General features: G+C 28.9%; 3 protein-coding genes across 3 annotated transcripts; 1 reads left to right on the plus strand and 2 right to left on the minus strand.

The window, feature by feature from the left end:
• Positions 1-537: 537 nt before the first annotated feature.
• LOC105827870 (vacuolar protein sorting-associated protein VTA1 homolog) lies at positions 538-2,964 on the minus strand. Its single transcript, XM_012666059.2, has 4 exons — positions 2,620-2,964; positions 1,999-2,439; positions 1,793-1,930; positions 538-1,247 (listed from the first exon to the last, which is right to left on the minus strand). The coding sequence occupies exons 1-4, from the start codon at positions 2,732-2,734 to the stop codon at positions 1,096-1,098; spliced, it is 846 nt and encodes a 281-aa protein (XP_012521513.1). The 5' UTR covers positions 2,735-2,964; the 3' UTR covers positions 538-1,095.
• Positions 2,965-4,375: 1,411 nt separating this feature from the next.
• Positions 4,376-27,890, plus strand: LOC105835539 (cation-independent mannose-6-phosphate receptor). Its single transcript, XM_028194477.2, has 16 exons — positions 4,376-4,626; positions 4,946-5,165; positions 5,246-5,400; positions 5,513-5,775; positions 6,432-6,582; positions 6,665-6,813; positions 7,054-7,169; positions 7,501-7,742; positions 7,820-8,026; positions 8,116-8,259; positions 8,481-8,654; positions 8,910-9,087; positions 9,184-9,254; positions 26,491-26,623; positions 26,982-27,130; positions 27,632-27,890. Exons 1-16 carry the CDS (start codon positions 4,564-4,566, stop codon positions 27,722-27,724), a joined length of 2,508 nt encoding a protein of 835 aa, XP_028050278.1. The 5' UTR covers positions 4,376-4,563; the 3' UTR covers positions 27,725-27,890.
• On the minus strand, positions 10,666-25,420 carry LOC105835537 (protein toll). Its single transcript, XM_036282700.1, has 6 exons — positions 24,574-25,420; positions 16,427-16,663; positions 14,905-15,908; positions 14,491-14,809; positions 13,776-14,372; positions 10,666-13,341 (listed from the first exon to the last, which is right to left on the minus strand). The coding sequence occupies exons 2-6, from the start codon at positions 16,613-16,615 to the stop codon at positions 12,214-12,216; spliced, it is 3,237 nt and encodes a 1,078-aa protein (XP_036138593.1). The 5' UTR covers positions 16,616-16,663; positions 24,574-25,420; the 3' UTR covers positions 10,666-12,213.
• Positions 27,891-27,984: the final 94 nt, after the last annotated feature.

Below are 27,984 nucleotides of genomic sequence, written 5' to 3' on the forward strand. Positions count from 1 at the left end.
TAAAACATTCACCTTAATTTGAAAAACTTTAACTATATTTTTTATTAAAGCAACACATTTTTTGATCATATTTTAATAAAAGTATTGTTTTTTTCTATTACATATAATAAATAAAAATATATACATATTACTTAAATATATGAAATCATTGAACGTTATAGGATTTTTTTTTAAACGATTTATATGCATACATATTTTTTAATATTCATTATTTTATTTAATATTAAGTCTAAAAAAATATGAGATGTATATATCACATGAAATAAAAAATATAACTAGTTTTGCTTTTTCTATTTATCAATAATTATTAAATCCTAAAGCTTATAAAAAAGCAATAATATCCTATTTTTTTAAACCAAACAAACATAAGCTATTTTAATACAAAATTTTTTACTTCCAAGAAAAAAATAACCAACATTAATTTATAACATTTAAATCCTCAATTTTCGTTATTTATTAGCAAAAATAGTAATAATTTCTCGCAAGTATATTTCATTAATAATAACATAAGTAAAAAAACCTATTTGGACAACAAAGTAGCGATACTAAAATCTTTATTAAAAAGAATATTAGTATTCTGAAAGTAAACATTAGGTAAATTCTATGCACTTTACAAGTTTTTCTTATTCTAGTTAGAACCTAATGACTTTCTATCGTTATGCATTTGTTGCCAGAACACTGATAGAAAATTATGGAAATCTATTTTGAATTATTTAGTGTTTATATTGTTGCACCTTATTTTTATAAATGCTTTAATAAAAAAATTTTATGAACTTACGCATAGATCTAATAGTTTTAATAAATATGATACTTTATACAACTATACATCTCTTATCTAAAACAAGTTACAATCTAGAAACACAGTTTGTAACAATTTTATTAAGTGCACCATATTCAAGGTCGGTTTGACTAGCTAACTGTAATCATATCCTTTTTACTCATTTTTATCTGTATCAAAGCTTGTAAAAATTATGAAATATTAGTAAAATATCTTTTTACTGGCCACTATACATGTTACAAGCAATAAGTAGTAGGCAATAAGTTCAAGTAATTAATTACAAAACGTTAATGTAGGTTTTGTTTCCAATTTTTTATCTACACGGGCTCCTGGCCAGTAGTTAAAAGATGCAAAGCATTCCGAAGGTTCATTACAGAAGTAGCTATGTCATCATAGTCTAATGCACTGCTTGCCCATTTAATAAATTTTTGAGCCTTACCAATTTGCTCAACTGACAAGTTGGTACCACCTGTAAAATTATGACCAAGAAAAAATAATTATTTCTTAGTCAAATAATAATGATTTCTTAATCCAACAATAATTATTTCTAAACCAGAGAGAAAATAATTATTTCACGTCATTGTATTTCTTTTAATTTATTTAACTTATCTCTATTTCCACAAATCAAATTAGATTGATGACATACTTTTGTTTAACTTTTTTCCCTAATTCTTAGCATTAGAAAGAGAAAAAGATAAAAACTAAGCTAAATCTCGATTAAAATTATTCTATATTTGTGGATTTTATTCACTTTATGTTGAATTTCGTAAATATCATATTTACCCTTTTAAAAAAAAATCCATAAAAAATGGAAACGTTCAATTGTCACGAACATAAATACACAGATAATAATAATACATTTTAATTATTAACTCAATAAATTTCATTAAAATAATAAAAAATAAATTAATATAAGAATTTTATCACATTCTAATAATTAAATTTATTTTTATCAGACAATAATAACAAATATTTCTTTCAAGATAAGAAAAAAGAAATATAAAATGTACTTACTTTCAGTTTTATACATATCATCTTCCGACTCAAATGATTGTGTTTTTGCAGCTGGTGGACTTGCAGGGATAGATGGAACGCTTGGAAAAATATTATCCTTAGGACTTTCGGGCTCTACATTTGATTTAGGCTCTCCATCTAATGGCCAGAAAGTGTTTATCGTCAAAATTTTAACAAATTTGTATGGATAAACAGCCAATATTTACCATTGTCAATTGATGATGTATTGACGGTATTACTTTCATCATCTTGTTCCTTCATCGGCCCAGGCACTGGCGTTTCTCCATTTATTTGACAATTGTGAATATAAGCTGCTTTCCATTGAGCATACTTGCGATTCTGCGTCGCCTCGACGCTCAATTCTCCAAACAGTGTCAATACATCATACAATATCTGAGCAGTGTAAAAGCTCTGCAGTACATTCTTAGAAAAGTTTGCAGCCCTGTCATTCTTATCGGCATATAAGAAAAGCTTCAAGGCCCAATTTTCTATATGCGCTTGAGCGGCTACGTCGTTAGTGATAGCTTCATTGTCGTGCAATTGTTTTTTTGTTGCTTCTAACCAATCCATTAACTTCATCAAAAGAGTGGTCTCCTCTGACGTCTTGGTCGAGAGCTTTAATCCAGTTTGAAGCGCATACAGTCGACCTGTTTCATAAATAAATAAATAAATTTAATAATCCTCTAATTTTAAAAAAATTTTAACTATAATACAAAGGATGCTAAACTTTTAGCAGAAGATACATTTGTCTTTTTCTGAAATTTTTTTCCAATCTTTAAAAGTAAGATGTCAACTATATAATAGAGAATATTATTTTATGTACTTACACCAATAACTGACAACACTATCCCGCTGGTCATGCTTCGTTGCGACTGTGAGATATGGCTGTATGCTTTTTAAAGGAATTGGAACTTTCGGCAAGTCGGGTCCTGTCAGTGCCATTTGGAGTAAGAAATATCAAAGATACACACGTTAAAAAATTATCTCCTCTTGATAGACTCTTTCTCGTGCCCGGATATTTGTAGTTATATATCTTAATGTACAAAGAGTAATTATTGACCTGTTTATTAATGACGAGATTTTTTGACACTCAACAGTAAGATCACCTCTTTTATCATTAAAATAATCGATCTATAGTTATCCGTAGAACCTAACTGAGACAGACTGAGACCTGAGACCAAAGTCCATCGATGGACAGATGGCGCTAAGTAAGAGTATCAATTATTGACTTGTTCTTTTTCGCTGCACTGCTGCACTGGTGCAACAGGTTAGAGTAAGGCCGGATCTACAATAGGTGTAGTAAGCCTTATGCCATAAGAAATTGACGAATTATAATCGAATATGAGAAGAATAATCGAATATAATTGGTTAATTCCTTATGGCATAAGGCTTACTACACTATTGTAGATCCGGGCTAAGACAAAAATATTTTTTCTCACTCTAATAGTATATCCACACAAACTTGCATAAGCGCATAAGCATATACATAAGAAAATTGATTGGTCTACAAGCACTTACATAAGAAAATAAACCAATCGAATTCCTTATGCATATGCTTATGCGTTTATGCAAGTTTGTGTGGATATACCATAACTTATTGCACCAGTGCAGCAGTGCAGCGAAAAAGAACAGGCCATATGTAATTTTTCCTCTAGGGCGAAAACGTGAAAAGTGAAAATTTTCAAGTTACTGTCTCTTTCTATTCAACATTAATAGAAGGAGATAGTTACATAAAACTTTTCATTTTTCACGTTTCCGCCCTAAGAAAAAAGTTACATATGGTCTGTTCTTTTTAGCTGCACTGGTGCACTGGTGCAACAAGTTAAAGTGAGACAAATATATTTTTTCTCATATTTGGTCTGTTCTTTCTAGCTGCACTGTTGCACTGGTGCAATAAGTTATAATGAGAAAAAATATACTTGTCTTACTTTAACTTATTGCACCGGTGCAACAGTGCAGCTAGAAAGAACAGACCACTTAACTTATTGGATCAGTGCAGCAGTGCACAGCAGTGCAGCTAAAAAGAACAGGGGCTCGATTCTTGAAGTCATTCGCAAGAGAAACGTATACGCAAATACTCGCTCTAACAGAAAGTTGTAAGTTTATTGGTTAATAGCCATACGATAGCCAATAAATTTCCAACTTTTCTGTAAGATCAGAATTTGCGAATACGTTTCTCTTGCGAATGAATTCAAGAATAGAGCCCCAGGGGCCCGATTCTTGAAGTCATTCGCAAGAGAAACGTATACGCAAATACTCGCTCTAACAGAAAGTTGTAAGTTTATTGGTTAATAGCTATACAATAGCCAATAAATTTTCAACTTTTCTGTAAGAACAGAATTTGCGAATACGTTTCTCTTGCGAATAAATTCAAGAATAGAGCCCCAGGCCAATGATTGCTGCCAAGGTCTTCGTGACCGTCAGTTCATCTAACCGTGATTGGTGAAATTGGCCCTAAAATGGCTGCTCGAATACATCCGTCCCCAGTAAATTGATCGTACTCCCACTATCGCGATATGCTCCCTTCTCTGTGCTTCTTTACTCTTTGCTTTGGTTTACGTAGCATATAGTAATCTGTGTTCTAGGTTCTCGAAGAATAAGATATGGCGGTGTCCCCTCCCTAGTGCATTGCTGCTGTGTCATATCGCATGTGATTCGAACTTGTCAGCGGAACTTATCGATGATCTTTTCATTGTCTTTGTTGTACACCTTACGCTGCGCGCCTCGAATCATTTCAATAAATGATGTAACAGGCAAAACCTGATTCCATAATGATGTCAAAATTGAATGGATTACTCTTTTTTTTCTCTTTTTCGGCTATTATTACTTCGGCTGTACGTAGTGCATATATTTAATTGTGTTTACTTTTTTTAAATGTATGAATTTTAGGGTCTTCTTGGTAAACTTACCTATCAGAATAAATATAATGTTTGTCTTTATTTATTTAAGAAAAGAAATGAAGACACATGCTTACCTGGTAGATAAGTTTTCAAGAAGTTGGAACAACGGACCCTTACTGTGTAAATTTATTTTGCATTTGGACGTAAGCATGTAATTTCGAGTCCAAAAATCATAGTGATTAAATTTTTAAGTTTTGTTATTTATATTTGCTTAAATAATTATCTTGGTCTTCTTAATAAAACTTTATTATAGGTTTTAACTGTAACCCCTTCTACTTATTGTGAAGTACTTGTGCCTAAGTTAAGCCATATATATAATTTAACAAAGTTATGGTCTGATAAGGAAGATATTATCATTGAGCATGAACATGAAACTATACGTATGCAACTGTGTTCTCGACTAATTAAAAAGTGCAACAACCAAGTTGATTATTCTATATGTTTAATAAAAAACAATACAGAAAGAGGAATAGGTAAAGCTGTAATTTAAGTGATATTTTATCTGTTAAGATATGAGCTTGACAAAAAAATTAATTTTGTTTGTAATAAACAGGAAAGTTTCCTCCAAAATTAATTAACAATCAAGGAATAATTTTATTTAACTTTACTGGTGACAGTTGTCTGTTTGGAACCAATTATACAGTGACAGTTATCATGCATTGTGATTACAATGCAGAAAATTATTCACATCCTGAATTATTTACACATGTAAGTAGTTTTGCTTTTAGATATATTTAAATATATATTGAATGATAAAGTTAATAATAAAATGTTTTTATATTTTTTAAATTTGAGTGATAAATATAAAAATACTTTTTAGGGTGATCAACAGTGTAACTTGTTTATAATATGGAAAACATCATTAGTTTGTGTACCTAGAGTCCAGACAAATTGTACAGTTACGAATGCTGGACATTATTATGACCTAAGCCCTTTAACAAGAGCTTCAGAAAATTATGTGATTCCTATAAATGATACAAAATCCAAGATAGTGTTAAATGTTTGTCAATCTGTAATACATCATGGTGTCATGTGTCCATTGAATTCTGGGGTTTGTTTGGATGAACCTGAAAAACCTAATAGGTAAGTATTTTGCCAAATGGATCTTTTAAAATTGACTGTAACACAAATCTATACATTTTGTTACACATATATGGATTATTTCGCATCAAGTCAGGCATCTCCTTTTCTAAACTTGTATTTAATTAAATGTGAATTGTAGAGTAAAAAATTTTTAGATTAAGCCTTCTAGTTTTTGATGACAATTTACAAAATAGCAAATAATGATTTTGACCTTTATACCTTACATTAAAGAAAACATTAATTTTTTCAATATTGTTCAAATCTTTATTATCTTTTTTAACGAAATATAATAGTTGCATTCAATGTAATTTTGATTTCTAAAAGATATCTTGCTAAGTTTTTAGATGTTTTGCATTTTTTAAAAACATTTTTTAGCGATCTGAATAATAGCTTATGTCACATTTTGAGATATTATTTTAGATATCTGTGTAAATGTTTTGAAAATATCTTTTAGAAATTTAAAGGACATATGTGACAAATATTCCTTAAAATATCTTTTTAGACACTTTTTCGAAATATCTTGAAAATATCTTTAATAAGACATTTTTTAAATAGCTGCAAAATCTTGTTGTTTTCTGGGAATACACACACATGAATGTATAATTTTTTTTATAACTGATTTTTTTTATAACAAATGTTTCTGCTTTATTTTATAGATACTCAAGTTTAGGAGATGTACAAAAACCTCCTTTCTTCTCAAATGGAAGTTTACAAATAGAATATGAGAATGGTGCTGTATGTAGAAAAGATATTCCACTTCCACATTTTAAAACGACTGTTACATTTAAATGTAATTTAGACGCTATGGTATGGTATTAGCTAATTAAGAAAATATATAAAAAATACATGTAAAAAGAATGTTTCATGAATATTATAATGTTGTTACCAGGGTCCACCAGAATACATTGGAGGAAAAGAAGATTGTCATTATCAATTGTTATGGTATACTCCTGCAGCATGCGATGTTAATACTCTGCATAATTATAGTGTTAAAACAGCGGGAAAATGCATCGTTAGGAACCCAGTTACAAATTTCATGTAAGAATAATTTCTGATTTTATATGATTAATGCTAATTAATATATAACATAATTTAACTATATTTTATATGATTAATGTTAATTAATATATAACTCGCATATAATTTGACTACATATTTTATATGATTAATGCTAATTAATATATAACTCGCATATAATTTGACTATATATTTTATATGGTTAATGCTAATTAATATATAACTTACATATAATTTGACTATATATTTTGTAATACGCAGATATAACTTGCAAACATTAATGAACAAAAACTTTATTGTTACAAATACGAATGGTATAGAATACAAGTTCAGAGTTTGCAGTGCGCTTACAGATAATGTATGTGAAAATAAGACAGGTACTATATTTTATGATGGAACTATTAGATATAATGTTTATTTGCTACAACAAATGACATAACTCAAAAATTGTTACTTTTGAGTTGTCTGCAAAAAAGAGCTGATAATACTTTTATTCATTTACAATTAGTAGATAATACCTTTATTTAGTTACAATTAATAGATAAATTTATTATACTAAAATTTTGCTTAAAATGTTACAAAATTTTAATGATTAAAGCATTTGAATTGAAAAACTTTGTTTTTTGAGTTATGTTGTAAGAAAATAAATAATATTATGTAATGCATCTAATTTGCATCTTTTATTTTTTCAATTATTTCTTTATACAGGTATATGTAATTCGAAACAAGGTATGTCACTAGGAGAAGCTAACACAAATCTAATATGGCAACAAGGTGGTCCTTACTTGAATTATACCAATGGAATTTTATGTGAAAATGGAATACATCACTATACACTTATCGAATTTTTTTGTGAACCACAAAATTCACCCAGTCGACCATTGCTGATGAAAGAATATCCTTGTCATACCATCATACACTGGAATACAGATTTAGTTTGTGAAAAAAAAGTAAACGTGATTACATGTATGTTTCTGATTTTTCTCTTCTTGATGTAATAAATAAAAGATTACTTTTTTTCGTTTAGATTAAATGCGCTACCGACAATGACGATGAGATTAATTTAACTCCTCTTATACAATCTACAAATAATTATGTTATAAAAGCCAATGACACGGAATTTCACATAAATATATGCCGACCGTTAGTTCCTACTCAAGGTCTTACATGTGCGCATGGTAGTGCTGCTTGTAAAGTTTCGGTCACTTCAAAGAATAAATATACCAATGAAATTGTAAGTATAGATTTATTTGGCATTATAATTGAAAATGTGTGATTTAAATTTCAATAAAACATATTTTTATTCAAATAATTATTTAACAGAGTTTAGGATTTCCTGAAGACAATCCAATATTAAATAAAGATTTACGAACAGTGTTACGTTATACCAATGGCTCACAATGTCCTGAGAACCCAGCTAAAACGATTGCTTCGAATTTCACGTTTATTTGTAATAATAACAATCAGGTAACAAAATTTACAAAACTTATTAGAAATTTTAATATAAATTTTAATGATAAATGTATGGTTTCATTTGAATCACATTTTGTAGTTGAAAGACTCTGAAGAAGATTCATTATTTTGTTACAGATTATCATTAAAGGATTAGTAATCTTTAGAAATAAACCTTAAATTTATGCGTAAAATGTTTTACCTTATAAAGCCTAGTGCATTTTCATAATTTTCAGGGACTTCCGATATATAAACACTATGTTAATTGCACTTATGTATTTGAATGGAATACTAGCATAGCATGTGGAGCTGTGATGGGAGGTTGGACAGCACCGTGTACCATAAAGGATAGTTTTCTTTCATATGAATATGATCTGTCTGTGCTACACAAGAAGCAACAGATATATTATGTAAGTTTAAAGTATAAATAGCAGTTTTATAGTTAATTATTGTGTGTGTGTGTGTGTGTGTGTGTGTGTATATATATATAATTTTCCAATTATTTAAAATGGATTATATATATATATATATATATATATATATATATCTAATTCATGTTAAATAATTGGACTATTATTAACAATAGCATACAACATACATTAAACATGTATAAAAATATCTGTTAAGTATCAATACTTTAAAAAAGTTTATAAAACATAAAACAGGTGAAAAACAGACAAGGCAGAGAGTATATTTTAAATATTTGTGGTGGAGAGAAATATTGCAACGGTTCTGTGGTATGTCGCGAAGGCAATGGTTATGGATCATTGAGAAATGTGGTTTTTGATTACAGCCGTGGTGATGTGAAACTTAAATATTCAAATGGCAGTAAATGTAACAATAGTAAGTTAAATATTCTTGTTTTATTAATATATCCTTAATTGATGAATTTTTGATTAATTCTCAATTATGTATTAAATTTACATTTTTTTGTAACAGGTTCTTACACGTCCGAAGTAAGATTTATATGTAATGAATCTATGGGCATTGGTGCACCGAAACTACTCTTGGTAAGTCAAACTTATAGTATAGTTTCATAAAATACATAGTATATTTTTCATCAAAATAAAAGAAAATTTTCAAAAGTAAGATATAAAAAAAGGCTTATAAAAAAGTTTTAATAAAATTTTTTTATTTATACAGATATATAAATAAAAATCAAATTAATATATTTATAAAACACAAGTATGTATAGTATATAAAATATAAATTAATATTTTTAAACTTACTTTTGAAATTTTCCTTTTCTCTTAGCTTGTTAATTATACATGGCATTTCGGGAAGTTTATTTCTAGTTTACAATTTATTTACAATTTATTTACAATTTCCTAGCAAAAACGTCTAGAGAAAATTACTTATTGCACATTTGCAATTTTGACAATCTAATATATTTACAATTCTTAATTCTTGTAAATCTACTTGTATATACACATACAATAACATATATAATGTACATATCTATGATTCACTTTGCATGTTAGTCTCAAGATAACGTGCAATATATATATATATATATATATATATATATATATATATATTTGTATGTAGACATCTGTAATGTTCCCAATTATGTATACATAATTTGGAACATTACAGATGTCTACATACAAATATAATATCAAATTATAAAAAGATTATTATACTTGCAATATTTATATATATTGTCACACTATAATTTTGCCCATCTCTTCATAACATATCTGTTATGATTAATATTCTTATAAATGATTTTAATATTCTTATAAAATAACTGGAAAAAATTAGATGTGTGCTTTGATCTCTCGTAGGAACAAAAATATTTTAATTAGTCCAAAAATGGAAATATTAAAGAATATGTATTAAAAATTCACTTTGCATTATATGTATTTGCATAAAAGTATTTTTTGAAGTACAATTATTTATCAGGTACTGTTTTAATAACTTTAACTTATACAAAATATATTTTATTCCTATTATATCAATATTTGATGAAAATTTGATAAAATAATTTGTTCTTAATTGTTGATTCTAATAAACCTATTATGTAAAAAATGTATATATTATGTAAACTGTAGAACATATAAACTACTTTTATCATAATATTATTGCATTATATACACAGGCATACTTTATGACTATAAATTAAGAGTGCATCACAATACATAAAATAATCTTTGAGTATTTTCTTATAAAAGCTATTAAAATGTATCTCAATTTCACAGTATTACTTGAAAAACTATTAACAACACATTAAATAAGTATTTTAAAATAGCAATTGCAAAAAGAATAAATTTTATAATATTACGTAGTATTCAAGCTCCAACTATTTTTTAACACCTTACAAAAAATTTATTTTGGAATGTTATATGAATCTGCAGGAAGTGAATCTACAGAAGATTAAATTTAAGTAAGCATCTTCTAATTAATCGATATATTTTTAGATTTTTCCCGAAAACCTAAAACGAATTTAGTTAGATGTACTAATGGTCATTGACACATTAATATGTCAGTACAAAAGATGTTGTATATTAATTTAGCCTACAAAAGTGAAATAATAGATAAATATCTTTAGTAATAAAATGTTTATTTTATCACACAACACAATAAATTGTATTGAAATTTTGCCATTAATCTATGTATATAGGATGTCCCATAAAAATTAACAATGCTTAAGAGTAGACTCCTGAGATCATTTTGAAACAAAAATCCTAAAATTCAAATGTTGAGACTACAATAGTTTTTATATTTTTATATTTTTCTTATTGATCTTGTATACACCTTCATTATATGATGTAAAGTTATATTCAAAATCAATAGGAGAAAAATAAGAATTACATTTAGGAACATCTTCATCTATGTAATGTATCATATTTGATTGCGCGCATATTACACAGTTTAATTTGTTATTTTAAATCTTCTCATTTAAAAACTATTGCAATCTGGACATTTTGGTATTAAGATTTTTATTTCAAAATAATTTCGGGAATCTATCCTTAATATCGCTGCTTTCCTCTTATGGAATACAGTGGATACTTTTGACACAAGTCGACACACGTCATTTTTTCTATTTGGAATTTGATGTAGATTCAATCGACACACTTCGACTCTGCTTAGGAGCAAAGTCAAAGTGTGTTTTTGATCGAAAAGACCGTATTCGCTTCCAGTATTTTGATAAAATCTTTGAGTGTACACACACGCACACGCGCGCGCGTGTGTGTGTGTGTGTGTGTAAAAAGATTTGTTCGTATAATAAAAAGTTAAACATTAAAACATTTTATTGGATCATTAAAATTTGAAAACACATTTGAGAAGTTTTAAGATAAATCTTATAAGATTAGGTATACAGATCGCAATATATACACACTGTATATATAGCATTCTATTTATTTAACTATAAAAACTGTGCTTGAGTGTGTTAACCTATGTTGTATCTTCTAAAAGGAAAGCAACCTATATTGTTATTATAAGTATTTATAAGACTCCTTATATATTTATATTAAACATACATAAATGATGTGTGTAAAATACCTATTCATATATTCGTATTGGACACACGTCGATTGATCGTGTATCAGTGCACATTAGTCCATCTAACTGAATTTGCTATTAGACAAACAACATAATAAATGTTTAAAAAATTACATGAAAATATTTTATCTAACTCACGTAAATAAATTATTCAAATTATACTATAATTATTTATAATTTTGTAGAAATCGATAAAAAATCGATAAAATTTCCTTATATTTATATGTTATAGTATATTTAATCTAACATCAGTCAGTCGCGTTCGTTTTTTTCTGCTTTTTTTGCTTTCTTGAGTTTGCATCTTTAATTGGTTCACTTGAAGATTCTAAATTAAGATCAAACCTTCTCAAAAAAATATCAAAACGTACTTGCGTAACGTTAACATTGCACGTATCAAATATGAATCTATAAATGATCGCTAGTCACTCTCTTTTATACACAAGTACTTTTACCTTCTTGCTGTCAGACAAGACATTCATTATTATCATGTTTTAAATGTTCGGGTGAGAGAATGATTGCGATGTTTCCATTCAACTTACACGATTCCCGTGGATACCCGTTTAAAAATAATTGATCCTTGGGCTGTTTATCACTTACAAACTTTTTAAGCGTGTCGGCCGGCGGTGTAGTGTTCGGTGAAGTCTCAGGCAACCCTATCGGGTAGATAAGTTCTTTTTTGTCTTCGTTCGCTTGAATACACAGTTGGTGATTCTCAAAGATTTTCTTCCCGGCGGCAATGCTGCTCCTCGTGAGTTTAGGCTGATGTGGTAGCGCGTATCTCAATTTGTCCCAAAACCAGGGATCTCCCCACTTGACGTACGTATTCATACTGATGTAAGCCTTCAGTTCTGGATCCAGGTCATCGGTAGGTCCGATATCGCCATACAGAATTAATATCACTCGCGCCCGACCTTCGCTCAACGCTTGACTATGGGCTGCACGAAATTCCATCCTTCCCCAGACGCTCTCGAGGAAATTCGGCGACAGCACGACTATCGTCCGTCTGGAATTCTCCACGGAGTTAGCAATATTGGCCGGTATCCATTCACCCGTTAACCAATCCCGATAGTGAAGGCACAGTTTGAACGGCGTCGGGCCGTTTTCTAACTTGGGCACCAGTTCGTTCACGACGAAATCGTGATCTTTATGCGAGTAGCTCACGAACGCGTCGTACAACTTTTCCTTGTCTAATTCCTCCTCCGTTACGAACCATAAACACCACTGATGCGCGAATAGCCACACTTTAATTTGTCGTTGGTACTTATAATAGAGTAGTCCAATTAGACCGATCAAGAATCCCGCAATAGAGATTACTATACTAATACCGATCATCGCTGTCGTGTTCAACGGGCAAAAATCAATAGAAGACATGATTGATACGGAAGTATTCTTTCCCGAACAGGTCACTTTAAATAGATCGGGCATTTTTTCAAATTTTGATTTAATAAAATTTAGAAAATTTTCAGCGTCACAATCGCAATTCCATGGATTTTCGTGTAACGTTAAACGAGTTAAATTCATCTTTTTCTCGATGTGTTTTAATACATCAGGATGTATTCTTGATATATTGTTATTATGCAGTTCCAAAACCTGAAACAGAATTTGATATTAATTTTTAAAGTGTAACTAAATATCTTTTTTACATATAAACATATATTACTATATATATATGATAAGTTAAAAGAAATCAAGATTAATTCAGATTTTATTATTTGAAATTTTGTTTATACGAATTAAAATACTTTCCAAAAATGCTGAGAAAGTCTACGTTTTACTTATAAACTTCTTTATACTTATAATTTCTAATATATCCTAAGCTTTCTCATTCTATAATTTTTGAAATAAAATTACAAAATTTATGAAAAAGTTAAAAATTTGTTTAGAAATTTTTATAAATTTTAAATATAAAAAATTTTTTAATATATATGAGAATTTTTTTATGAATAGCTATCTATAATAACTTGATTTTATTCTTTTAAATAAAATATTCTACTCTACAAATAAAAGATGGTAAATTTATGCACCTGTAGCGTGTTGGACAATCCATTTAGAGAAATTTCAGAAATAATGTTATGAGATAAAAGAAGCTTCTTCACTGATCCATATCCCATTGCTGTCAAATTTGGCATATGAGTTAATCGGTTACCAGAAAAATCGAATTCGAAATTGAAGGCATTGCTAGGTGTTTTTATAACGCTTGGTACATTAGTCAAATTTTTATTAGAGCAATCAAATAAAAATGCTGTGCCCTCGGGCCTCACGAAACAGTTGCACTGTTTGGGACATATATCGGGATCCGTTACCATACACGTTAATGTTTCAGATTTTAAATTTGCAATGGGTACATTTTCCATTTCCTTAGGCTGTTGACAAGTTAAATTATCCGCCTTTATATGAAAATAATTTTGAACTTTGGGATGCATTCGGCCTTCCATGTAACGAAGAAAGTCATATAAATTGCAATCACAATTTATCGGATTATAATCCACTGATATTATTACATCGCGAGCATTCTCCTGATAATGCACGAATACTTCGGCATCTTTTAAGTAAATATGTTCTATTTTATTATGAGCCAAGTCCACTGTGATATCAATCGATACAAATTGCACATCTGCAGTCTGAAATTAGAAAAGAAAAAGTACACTGTCACAAATATTATTGTTTACAAATATTTAATAAATCTCTCTTACATTTATATTAGCTTTATAGATGCTTTTTCCTAGATATTTTACTTACTGTTATAGAAGATATATTGTTATATTTGAGATCCAATTTTCGAAGTTTTGTATCCGCCGTAATCCAATCGCTATATATTTCCGAAATATTGTTATGAGCTAAATATAATTCTTCCAAGATTTCGCACTCGTAAAAAGATGACTTTCTGTCAAAGGGCTCAAGAGAATCGTGAATGGGATCATGTAACGTAAGATAATTGTTAGAAAATTTCGCAATTTTCAAGTTTTTTAAATGTTTGAAACCTTGAGGGGAAATAGTTCTTAGATGATTTTCTTCCATATTTAGTTCCCTCAAAGCTCCCAATCCACGGAACAGACGGCTAAAAAGAATAATGTATATTATATATTATATTATATTAAAAGTAAAAAATAAGTTAAAAAAATAATGTTCATATAACAGTTTTTTTAAACGTACCTAGAAATGAAAGTAAATCGATTTTTGGATAAATCTAATTTTATTAATTTTTTGTTCTCCGAAAAGATATTATCAGGCAAATTTTCAAGATCATTAAAATTCAGTTTCAACTCCAGAAGCTTATTCAGATCTTGAAATATTTGTACAGGTAAAGTTTGAAGATAATTTTGTTCCAAAGTGATATTAGTCAGGGAAGTGCATCCCAAGAAAATATTTTCCGGCAGTGTGACAAATCCGTTCCCTTTCAATTTCAATACCTCCAAGTCCGTTAAATTAGCAAAAAATTCATTTGGCAAAGTCATATTTTTCTTGTTATCCATTAGAGTGACAGTATGTAACTTTTTGTTATTTCGTAACAAATTTCTTGGTAAAGTTGTAAAATTGTTTCTAGCTAAATTAAGAACTTCGAGATTTTCGAGTTTTCCAAAAATGTCTTCCGGTAAGTTAATCATGTAATTCATGTTTAGACCGAGGGTTTTGAGAGCGACAAGCTGATCAAAAATTCCCGGCTGAAGTTGGGTTAAGTGATTTTTCCATAAATTGAGAAACGTTAGATTTTTTAGATGGTCAAACGTTCCCAGTTCTATAGATTGTAGAGTATTATCACCCAATTCGAGCCATTCTAGTCCGGAGGTATAGTTGAAAAATCCGGGCTTTAGGTGTAAGTTATTGTCAAGCAAATTAAGTCCCTTTAAATTGTGCAGACTAGCTAACAAATTTTCATCCACGTAAGACACATTATTGCTTGGTAAGTTCAAAACTTTTAAATTTTTGAAACCATCCAAATGATGCTTGACCAAAGCAGAGCTCAAATTTTTGTATGATTGAAAGCTTAATTTTTCTATGTCGGTAACTCCTAGCCTTTGCACGATTTCGCCCAAACTCTCATTAGTACTCGGTAAATCACACATATAGAAATATATTGTTTCGATATTCTCTTTCTTCGTGAAAGATGACACGTTCAGATGAAAATCTGACCAATCCGGTGAGTTATCACATTGGATCTGTGAAGAAAAACATATCCATACAAACTCAATTCATCAAAAAAAAATCTAGAGATAACGTGAAAAATTTATAGAAATGTATTAAGATGACGCAGAAATTTTTATACTTTTTGAAGATTTAAGTAATATTATAGCTTTAAATACTTTTTTTAAATCTAAAACGAAAATGGAATGAAAAATACATTAGATAACGAATTTGTACATTTATATACTATCTCAAATTTTGATTTTATATTTCAGTGAAATAATTGATTTAAAAAAAAGACATTTTTCATCAAATATATGAAATAAAGTCAGGAGCTACGAAAACTTTTAAATCTGTATAATATCATTGAGATCAAAAATCTCTATTTTTGTCTCTTTATGTCTATAAGGTTGTGTCGAAATTCTTCAGAATATATGAAGATTTTTCAGCTATTAGCACAGACATTTAATTTTTCACAATGATATTGACTAGCCTGTATAGATGTATAGATTACAGAAAAATGCAAAATGCATGTGACTAAATAGAGACATACTCTTATATATTCGTCTGGTTGAATGTTCACGATAAACTTGGCGTCATTCTTCATCAGACAGTTTATCTCGATTCCTCCATCACGGTGACGGTCACAGTAGCATTCTTGATTCGATGGGCAATGAAAAGTGGAAACGCTTCCCAGAACAACAGCCAATATAAAAAAATATGCTCCGCGACGAGTTGTCATCTTTTAAAGTAGATAATCTAATCCTTGGTAATGCCCTTAATTTAATACCTGTTTGAACAAATGTAAAGACATTATTATGTATTATTTTGTTATATAATTTGCTGTCAGCTTTTACTTATTCTTAAGAACTTAAGGGCTTATGGGCAGTCAGGAGAGCGAAAAAAAAAGAAATCTTTGTGAATGTTTTTTTTAACTAAATAAACTTATTTATTAAAAAATCTTTACATATGAAAGAATAACATCTGTAAAATATTTAATAATTTTTTTATTGAAAGGTATCAAAAAATAAGTAAAAAGCAACAGTTCATCGGAGACGCTTGCTTGCGGTATTCACTCTAACTTGTACCAAGGCTATATGAAATTAAAAAACCAAACGGATTTCGTTAGTACCTTACTTTCTTTTGTCCTTAAATGAAGGATTTTGAAAAACATGAAATTTTCACAAAATTGCGCCAATTTAAAGTCAAAGTTACGATTTTTGTTTAAAAAATTTGATATTTTTTACTTCTAAAATGAGATACAGTGATTGATAAATAAAATCCTTTGTTCAAGGACAAGCTTTTTATATCTAAAATATGTACAAAATTTCGTTAAGATCGACCAGTAGTTTTTAAGATATCCATCCACTTAAAAATGCCCACTTTAAAAAATGCAGTTCTGAGAAAAACACGTTTAAAGTTTTAAGTGTCGTTTTTGGGTTAAAATTTTATTTAACTTCGTTTGTTAGGCCTTGATTTACAAAGTTTTTGATGATCTTATTTTTCGTGATATTTTATTACGATTTATTGTACAAATAATTTAATAGAATTATCAATGCAAATGACGTTCTGTGCTAGAGTGTCAGTTTTTTTTCACAGCGCTCTCCGATTGAATGGGCGGGGACGTAAAGGTCTGTATTTTCGTGAATATTAATCGGATCGACTTGAAACTTTCAGGAGATATTTTTAAGATTTTTTGCTTTTAAATAAAAATTTTCCGAAAAATTTGATTTTTCAAAATTTATGACTGCCCTTAACCCTTTGCGGCACGGTGGTCGATATATCGACCACCTATCTTGAAGTCATTTCTTTAATTTTTTGGACACCAAATACTGTATTTTATTACTTTTTTTTGTAATTTTACTTTAATAAGAGTCTTAGTAATATTTAGTAAGATATAATTTTCCTTTATCATTAGTTAATTTTGTTATATAAATAAATAAAGTGAAAAAAAGTGTGTGGTTTTTACAAAAAATGTATGTCAGAAAGAAGGAAGAATCATGAAGCTGCGAAAATCAGTATACAGAGGTTTTTTGGGTCGCTGATTACGAATCCACCATCAGATTTAGGCGATTTTTTTTTAATGGCGAATCCAATATGGCGATTTATGATTTTGAGTATTTTTTATCGGTTTTTTATGGAAATTGGTATACAGGGATTTTTCAAAATGCTGATTACGAATATAAAAATTGATTTGCTGTGCTAACTGTAATAAAAAAAGTAAATTGTGGGAAAAAATAAAAAAAGTAAAAAAATTGTAAAATACAAAAATACAAAAAAAAGAAAATGGAGACAATAACCGCCACGTCCACGTTCATGTCTCTAAAGTAAACTAAGTGCGGTTTCTTTTATGAAAAAATTTTATGTTCTATGTACCATTGTCGAAAAAATGAAAAAATATAAAATCTCAAAAAAAAACATTTTTTATCACCCATTATTTGAAATTTTCCATATTTGAATTTCAAAAATCTGATGATCTACACATCAACCTAAAAAAGCTAGTTCTGTACATCTGTTTTTGTAAAAAAAAAGTAAGAAAGTCCGAAATTTTTCAATATTCCGACCCTAGAAAATTCAATATATCAATTTCCATAAAAAACCTATAAAAATATTCAAAATCGTAAATCGCCAAATTGGATTCGCCATTTAAAAAAAAATCGTCGAAATCTGATGGTGGATTCGTAATCAGCGTTCTGAAAAATCCCTGTATACCAATTTTTATAAAAAACCGATAAAAAATACTCGAAATCGTGAGCTGCCATATTGGATCCGCCATTTTGAAAAATAATCGTTGAAATCTGATGACAGATTCGTAATCAACGTTCTGAAAAATTTCTGTATATCAATTTCCATAAAAAATCGATAAAAAATACTCAAAATCATGACTTGCCATATTGAATCCGCCATTTTGAAAAAGAATCGTTGAAATCTGATGGCAGATTCGTAATCAGCGACCCTAAAAACCTTTCTACACCAATTTTCATAAAAATCCGATTAATAGAAAAATGTGTGCCGCAAAGGGTTAAGCACAATACCACAAAAATCAGAAGCATAGATTAGATAAATATGACTTCCTCTTTTCAAGATAAGCTCTTTCGTTGCTACATTCTCTTATAGTTGCCATATATTGAATTTTTTCTTTTATATTACATGTGCAATAACAAAAGTGTGTATATATATTTATATAAAACAAAATCTAAATTAATATCCATGCCTATATATACAGGGTGTTCCAAAACATGTGGTCAACGCTCGTAAAAAGGTAGAAGGGATCGAGATGAACATAAAAGTCCAATATTGTCTTGGGTCTAGGTCCACCAATAATCAAGATATTAACGTATGGAATCTGCAAATAATTTAATTAATTTCTATCATAATTGTGAACATTAAATTAATGAAAGCTTATCATACAGTCACGATACATTTTTTCTTTCCTGTTATGGCTCGAGCGGATCGAGTTTTTTTCTCGACGCGATTTCATTCGCATAATTTGAAAAATTAATACCTCGATTATTGGTGGACCTAACCCAAGATTTAACCCAAGACAATATTGGACTTTTATGTTCATTTCGATCCCTTCTACCTTTTTACGAGCGTTAACCAGTATGTTTTGGGACACCCTGTATATCAAAATATCAAATAAAAATATATATAATATGTATACAATCATATAAAAGAAAATGTTATGTTTAAATGTAAATTTTATTCAGAAATGTTTTTTATTTGATACTTTGATACATAAGAAAATTCATAGGACAGTAAATTAATACCAGGCCTATGCATATTATACAGCAACGCTAAGAGGAAAACATGACATTTTTTATATTTTTATTTGTCTTCATAATTCAAATAATTTTAATATTTTTAAACGAAAATAAAATCCACATATTGCGGTAGAAGATCATAAATAATAGATCGTAGGATTCCTGGAAAATTCCTTAATCTATTACAAACGAGATAATTTGAAATGAGGTAATTGCAAACTATTAAATGGTAAAACGCTAAATCACGATTCTTGGTATTTCCTTTTAATCCAGCATCTTAATAAAGTCACGCTTATTTTTCCAAGAAATACACATGTTTGTCATTTCTTTTATCACATGGCGCCCTACAAGAAACCATTTTTTTTCTCTTTTTTTAAAATTACGGCATTTTATTTGAAACAAAAGCTACTAAGAAAAACATATAAAACTTCTAACCTAAAGTGATATTATTTATTTACGATTTTGCAGGCTTTATATCTTTTTTATGGATGATAAAAAACAACATTATTATGTGGTTATTTTTTAGAAGTTTACCGCAATTTATTTGCAATTTATAGGATTTATTATCATATATTTAACATTACCTTTTTATTTATTTATCCATCTTGTTAAAAAAACATTCTTACAAGCTATTTTAAGTATTAGGTAAATCCGTGTTCGTAAATCGTTATGCTTTTATGTAAATAATCTTTTCGCAGAATTGTAGTTAACAGATATAGTTATTTTACAATAAGGAAAAGCTGTCGTAATAATTTGTTTTTATTAATAGAAATTAATCCGAAGTAAGAAAATCAATTATTTTTGAGCTTATAAGAGGTGTGTGCGTGCGTGTGCGCGCATACATACACACAGAGGATATTGCTACATATATTCTCACAATCAGTTTGATTTTTCTTAAATCGATTACTTAATAATTATACTATGGGTGCATTCGCAATGTCTGTATTATAAGAAATAAAAAATAAAATTAATTTTAATAAAATTTAATTTTGATTTTAACAAAATTCAAGTTTTAAAGAAATTGATCAACAAAATCTTTATTCATTATATTAAATTTAATCAATTTTATTTCCCGGGATTAAAAAATTATGAAATTTTGAAATCATTAAAATAAGATGTAATTGAAAGTTTTAATAAATAGTAATCTATCTTATAACATTTTTCCCAAAAAGGAAAAAGAAAGAAAAAAAGTATTATATAGTATTCAAAATATTAATGTAAGTGACTGAGGAAAATGATTTGAGTATTATTTGACCATTCATTATTAGTCAACAAATGATGACTAGGTAAGTGTATTTTGATTGTACGAAACGGAATTTCAGGTTATTGTAATAGAAATCAAGGTTTTATAACTGGAATATTTAATAGATTTTATTGTAATCTAGTAAGGCATATAGGATTTCTTGAATCTACCACATTTTCAATTAAGACAACAAGATCTTTTTTTAATATTGGCAGGAGACAAGCATTTACTTTTTCTCTTAATGTAAGATAATTTTGATTTTTTAATGTTTTTTAATAACGCTTGCGCAATATGAATGTCTAGGAAATGTAGATATTAGTTTTTGGGTCGAAGATAATTTAAAAGAAATCTGAAAATTTTCTCCATACGTATATACATGTATATATGTATGTATTATGTATTCTTTCTTTTTCATGTATGTATATTATGTCATATTACTGTTACGTTGAGTATATCTTAAACAATCATATAAAAATGGCATCAAGAACGTGTGAAAATGATACGCTATCACCGTGATTGATTACTTTATCTCTCATTGAAAAAACTATTCTACGAAATACTTTCGAACAGTTTTTTTTATTCTTAGATTGCTTATTGTTAAACGGATTACACACTTGGTTGAGAACATCTTGTTAAACTTGAGAAATCTAATTCGCATCTGTATCGCCGATAAACGCGATAATCGGTGAGATATTGGCCTGTTAAACTGCTTGTATTTAACTGCAAACAAATAACACATTGGAGATTTTATCCATCAAATTCCATAATTCTGACGGATATTTATAATACTTGCGACAACATTTTCGACAATCCAAAATGAAGACCAAAGTGTGGCGTGACGATTATAAATGCTTGCGAATAAAGTCAGGAGACTAATGTTCATATCTACCAATGTAGATCAATTTTGATTTCGATTTAACATACTTTTTCTAATTCTTAAGAGTAGAAAGAGATAAAAAGTAAGTTAATTCGAGATGAAAATTAATTCTACATTGGTAGGATATAGACATTAAAAAAGATTAATTTCTATCAGATTGACAAGATTTCTTAATAAAGAATTCTTCGTGTTTGCCGATCAAAAATGGAAATAAAGTTAAATAGTTTTCTATTAATTATGAAGTGTTTATTGGTTTTATTTTTTTTTAGAAAGGAGACAGAGGAAAGTTTTGAATTTATTTTTTATTCTTTATTTATTATTTATTATTTTAATATTTTATTAGAAGATGCTTTTCACAATTCTTTGCTTTACAATTTTTCTGCACTAAGTAAATCAGTTCGATAATTTATAAACATGTTGTGTTGACGTAGGTTTTTACGTAAAATGTGTATTGCATTAATGATAACATATGATCTTTGCATGCGTCATGAAATCTCTTGACTTTCTCTGTACATCAATTCTCATATATACAAACTTAATGTGAAATATTATTTTCTTCCTTTCTCTTACTAATTACTTTCTCGTACTATAATTAATACTACATACAAATTATAAATTATATTGCATAATCAATAAATTTATCGTGACTTATAATAATTTTGTTTTTTCCTCTTATATGATATTGTTCACGTGTTTCCGACGCTTCAGCATATTAAACAATTTTCCATTCTAACTTAGCCATTCTAACTTAGCCAAATAATTTTCCACTTTCTAACTTAACATTATCAACGGAAGAAAGAAGAAAAGGATTGATAGAGACGGCGATCCAAAGTTCATAGTGCCTGGTCTACACGCTGTCTTTAAGATAGTGTGTTAAAGTGGTCTGATGTTAAAGTGCGCGTGCATCTGTGTCAAACTATCTTTCTACACGCGCACTTTAATATCAGAACACTTTAACACACTATCTTAAAGACAGCATGTAGATCAGGCATAAGCGACAATAATATCTCGATTCTGCGATTATGATGATTCTCTGGCTTTCAGAGAAGATAGACGCTTGCTCGCGTCTATCGCGGATAAGTTTTAACTGCAGTGTGCCTGCGTTATATATGATTATATAAACATCAGGAATCCGGACTTGCGTGAACACGCGGTGAAACCACATTGCGTCGCCAGGGCATTTCCCGCGAAGCGTGTTAATAGCATACATAGATGATCGAGAGTGGGGAAAAACGAGGGACGCGGAATCCCGTCGATTTACTTTTTACACCGACGATCTTTATATCGTCGCAAAAGCAAAAAAAGTAAAGAGAGAAAAAGAGAGAGAAAAAAGTGGAATTATTCTGATCCTGGCGACGGTGCTCGGCTGCGACGAGACAACGGGAATTTCGATGTGAAACATCGTCCTTGATGCGTTCCGACACGAATAAACGTTGCGTTTACGTCATGCGAACAGGGCCTGATTTATCCGGTATTTATATCAAACATTGTAGGTATATTTTAAAGAAAGTAAATTTAACAAATGCGAAATTTACGTAGAACTTATGTGTGCGAAGATACATTTAAAAAATACATACAGGTCCAAATGGCAAACTTTTTTTATTGGTTAAAAATGGGGTTTATAATAGAGAAATTTTCATTAAAATATAAATATAAATGTTATCACTTAAATAGTATAAATTCATTCCCATTTTTATTATAAATTATCTTAACTTTTTTTTAAATTGTTGCGCATATAATTTTTTTCAGAAAGTGAAAAAAAGTTCACCAGTTTTATGGCGACCCGATCAAAAATTTTTCATGTAAAAATATATATAAATCTGTAGAATTATGTATCAAAAATGTCCATGCAAAATTTTATATTGTATATTTTTATATAATTTTACATAATTTTATATACTTTTATATAATTCTGATATAATTCTATAAATTTATACATACTTTTACATGAAACATTTTTTATTGAGAAAGAATTATTCATATGTAATTATATATAATTAAATATAATTATGTATAATTATATATAATTATATATAATTGTAAATAAGCAATTTTTTTCCCGGCAAAAATTTTTTTATACAAGAGTATGTATAAATCTATAAAATTATATCAAAATTATATAAAATTACATAAAAATATGTAAAATTAAATAAAAATATACAATGTAAAATTTTGCATGGACATTTTTGATACATAATTCTATAGATTTTTACATACTTTTACATGAAAAATTTTTGATCGGGGAACTTAATTCTCAACTTTAATTCTTTCATTTTCATAAAAAGAGGAATACAAATATATATAAACCTGCTTCATCTAATAGAATTTACGGATTTACAATACTGAAAACTTTTTTCTTTGTCCTTTCATTCTTCGCTTATGAGAAAGATAAAAAAGTAAAGAAGACACGTCCTCTATAGCTTTGCGATAAAAGAATATCAGAAAACGCGGTTTTTAATTTTTGTTTGTCAAGAGAAAAAAGGGAAGGAGAAAGAAAACAAAAAAACCAGACATATACTTTTTGCGATAAAGAGATTTTAGAACCCAACGTTGTTAATGTTTCAATTATTGTTGACAGTTCGGTATTTAGAAAGTAGATCCGGATCGACAGATCTACAACTGTATAGCAATCATAAGCAATTATTAATCAGCAGGTGCGGAATACTTTTTACAGTTTTTTTTTTTGCCAAACAATTTTGCAATTAGCTAGATCCGATCCTGCGCGCGAGACGATCGTTTGTTCATAAGGCGGTGCCTGAACCGGTTTCGCGGAAGTGACGTACATACGTCCGTACACTGATACGTCGTTTACTTACCAATATTGTAATATGGCGGGTCACGTTACGAAACATTTACTTCTCGCGTGCCACCTATTTTCTCTATCGTTGTTCTCTATCGAGCGATAGTGATTATTATCAATAACGGTACCACCAATACACAACGTCCATACACTTTGATACACTTGCGCGTATTACAGTTCACGCGCGACACGTGACTTTTCGCACGGAATCTTCTTGTACATTTAAAAAAAAAGGAGAATCCGTTTATTTCAATGCCACTTCGTCTCGCCGAGGCAAGTTCTTAAATGCCAAAGGTGTACGAAGATTGCCGCGGCTGTAGGCGAACGGTCCCAATGTAGAAAGTTCCGACCTGACTCATCTGTCACTACCACCAATCCAACTCTTCGAGTCACGCTAGTCACGCAGTCCGAGTAGTCCGACACTAACTGACTCCGGCTCGGCTGATAGTGAGCAACTTGTCCCCTTTCCTTCGCCGTCTCTCTCTCTCGCTCTCTCTCTCTCTTTCTCTTTCTCTGTTCACTTATCGTCCCCACTCGCGTACTTTGTTTTCCCTCTCACTCGGTCATTCACGCGTTCCGTCTTTTTTCATCTCGTACCATATTCTCTCATCAGTGACGTAGAAGAAAGAAATGTACACCCGGGGTTATAAGCGTCTGAACGTAAACCATACACCCATGTAGGATCGTATTTCACCTGGCGCGAGCCACTACCGTGTCTCTTGATTATAACATTAGTCATGATCAAATTGCTGGATAATAAATATTTGTATAATAATTATTTATATTTGTATAAAACATTTTTTATTATGCATTTTATTATGCCTTTTTATGTGTAGTATAAAAAAATCTCTTTTATTTTTCTTTTTAAAATATGTTTTTTATACTACAAAAAAGTCAAATGAAATATAAATGTGTGTACAATAATTAATTTACACACACACACACACACACACTATATATATAATTATATTATAAATAATTATATATAATTCTGCATACATAAAATCTATTTTTATGTATATAGAGGGAGATAAAAATAATTAAAAATAAATAAAAAATAACTCACATTATATATGTATCTTTTTTACCGATTTTCTTTCTAGATTGGCACTCTTTTACTCAGTTATTATCACTTATCTACTTAATGCGAAATATTTCGACGTCTGTATCTTGATAATATTAACACGTGAGTTTGATAGCAATAATAGAAGAGAGACTAGTAGCGATGCTAATAATATTTTTATTATGACTCTCATTGTCAAAATCTTCAATATGATGTAATATCTCTCGATGAAATTATATAATAAAAGTTAGACTTTAAATATTAAAGCCTTATTCCTACTTTAAAAAATACAAAAATTTAATACACAAAATTTTCACATTCTTTGAAAAATTAATAATGTTATTTATTTAAATAATAATTTTAAAAAAGCAGATTTAGCTTTTGTATAAATACATATATATATATATATATATATATATATATATATATATATATTAATGGATATTTTTATTTTTTACATATTGCGACTTTCAAGTTCATCTATTCTTATATTTTATTATTCTTGAACTATCTTTAAATTTAAAATTGAACGAGAAATTGATTTCTAAGATACTAACACTTATTTTGTCACAATTTCTCACAATTCTTTATATTTCGAAATAAAAAAAGATATTGTTAATATCTTGTTTTCTCGGTGATTCACTCGATATACTACTTTTTTACAGTTATACTTTTAATTCGTCGGTTGTGCAAAATATATATTTATTCATGACTGACGATGAGATGGATAAGATTGTCATATCGATCACGCATTTAAGTCTCTGGAGTTATCAGATACAGTGTCGACTGAAATCAACTGAAATTAATACGTTAAGCGAACACACTGCCAATTCGTACTCGGTGTCATTTTTTTTTTCTTATAATCTCTAGGAATCGCAGTGCAGCGCGGAATTCGAATGGTATACCGAATTCATCTGCGTGAAACATGCCAACTCTCGGAATCCATCGCAGGAAAATACATCATCCTCCACGAATCTTTTGGAACAATTTTCTCCTAGTCATGGTAAACAACTATATTTTTATAATGTTAGATTTCGAACGTGCCTTGAATGCCTGCTGTTACATTGAGAAGATAAAAATCTTCTCTATGAATCTTCATATTTTTTAAAATAAATATTTCCTTAAACTTTTTATCCCTTCTTGCTTTCATGATAATAAACCCAAATTTGGAGGAAAAAAGTTCCTAACCTGTTTTATAATCGTTTTATAATTGTTGAATATTAAAATATAAAATTTATTTAGCGTTTAATAATTTTTCTTTGGGTTAAATTTTTCTTTTTTGCTCGATTAATTTCTTTTTCTTCCTTTGTCTCAATATCTTACAATAATAATCTTGCGATAACTAACATTCATGGTTACAGCTGGAGCCGTAGCTGGCGTAGTATTAACTGTGATCGCGGTGTTAGCCGCTTTAATTTATTTTCGAAATCCGGTGGAAAGAACGTGTCGTCGTCCCTGGACAAACCTGTTTAGTTTCAGAAGAGGCTCAGGTCGTGTCCAATATTGTAGAGTACGTGTTTTATTCTTTAAAATACATGTTTATTTAAATCAATATAGGTTTATATAGGGTGTTCAACAATAAATGGGGATAAATTTTAAGGATTGATTCTGATTATCTTATTTTGAATAATAAAATAAAATGCATATAAAAAAATAACAAAACACTGTGATTAGTGTTTTATTTTTCTTAATTATAAATGATAATGTTTTAGATACTTTTTATGTAAATATTGAAATATTTAGAATTATAGAATTAAAACTAACAAAATTTTACAATAAAGATTTTGTTTTTCAATTATCTAAATATTGATGTGCTTTAAACATAATTTTTTACTTAAAATATTTAAACATTTATAATTGAAAAATAAAGTCAATCAATTTTATTATTCTTGATTTTTGTCTTTTTATTATTTAGAATAATTCCTTAAATTTTCTTCCATCTGTTGCCAAGCATTCAATACAATTTCCATTTACTTAAATTGCATATATGTTATAATTTTTTTTTTTATAGGTCGATACCACTGAGGAAGCTAGACTTTTGCTCGACGCTTCCGATCCTACGCAGTGTCAATCGGACAGCGACGACGATCTTCTAAATGCATAACTATGTGATCATTATTATTATTATTTCTGTTGTAGGCTGTAGATTATAGGTTGTAATTATAGAGTAGTACATTATTTTAAATATTTCTACAAATTGTCGAACATATAAACCATCTTAAAAATCTTATATAGAATTAACTAAATAACACGTTATATATGTTGATAAATTATGTTTTATAAATTCCTATCATTTTTGCAGTGCTATCTCTTCATCATTCCCTTTCTTGTTTTAATATAATAATTTAGGTTTTTTCGTTTTAA

This window comes from Monomorium pharaonis, chromosome 2, assembly GCF_013373865.1.
Source record: "Monomorium pharaonis isolate MP-MQ-018 chromosome 2, ASM1337386v2, whole genome shotgun sequence".
NCBI classification, from domain to species: domain Eukaryota; kingdom Metazoa; phylum Arthropoda; class Insecta; order Hymenoptera; family Formicidae; genus Monomorium; species Monomorium pharaonis.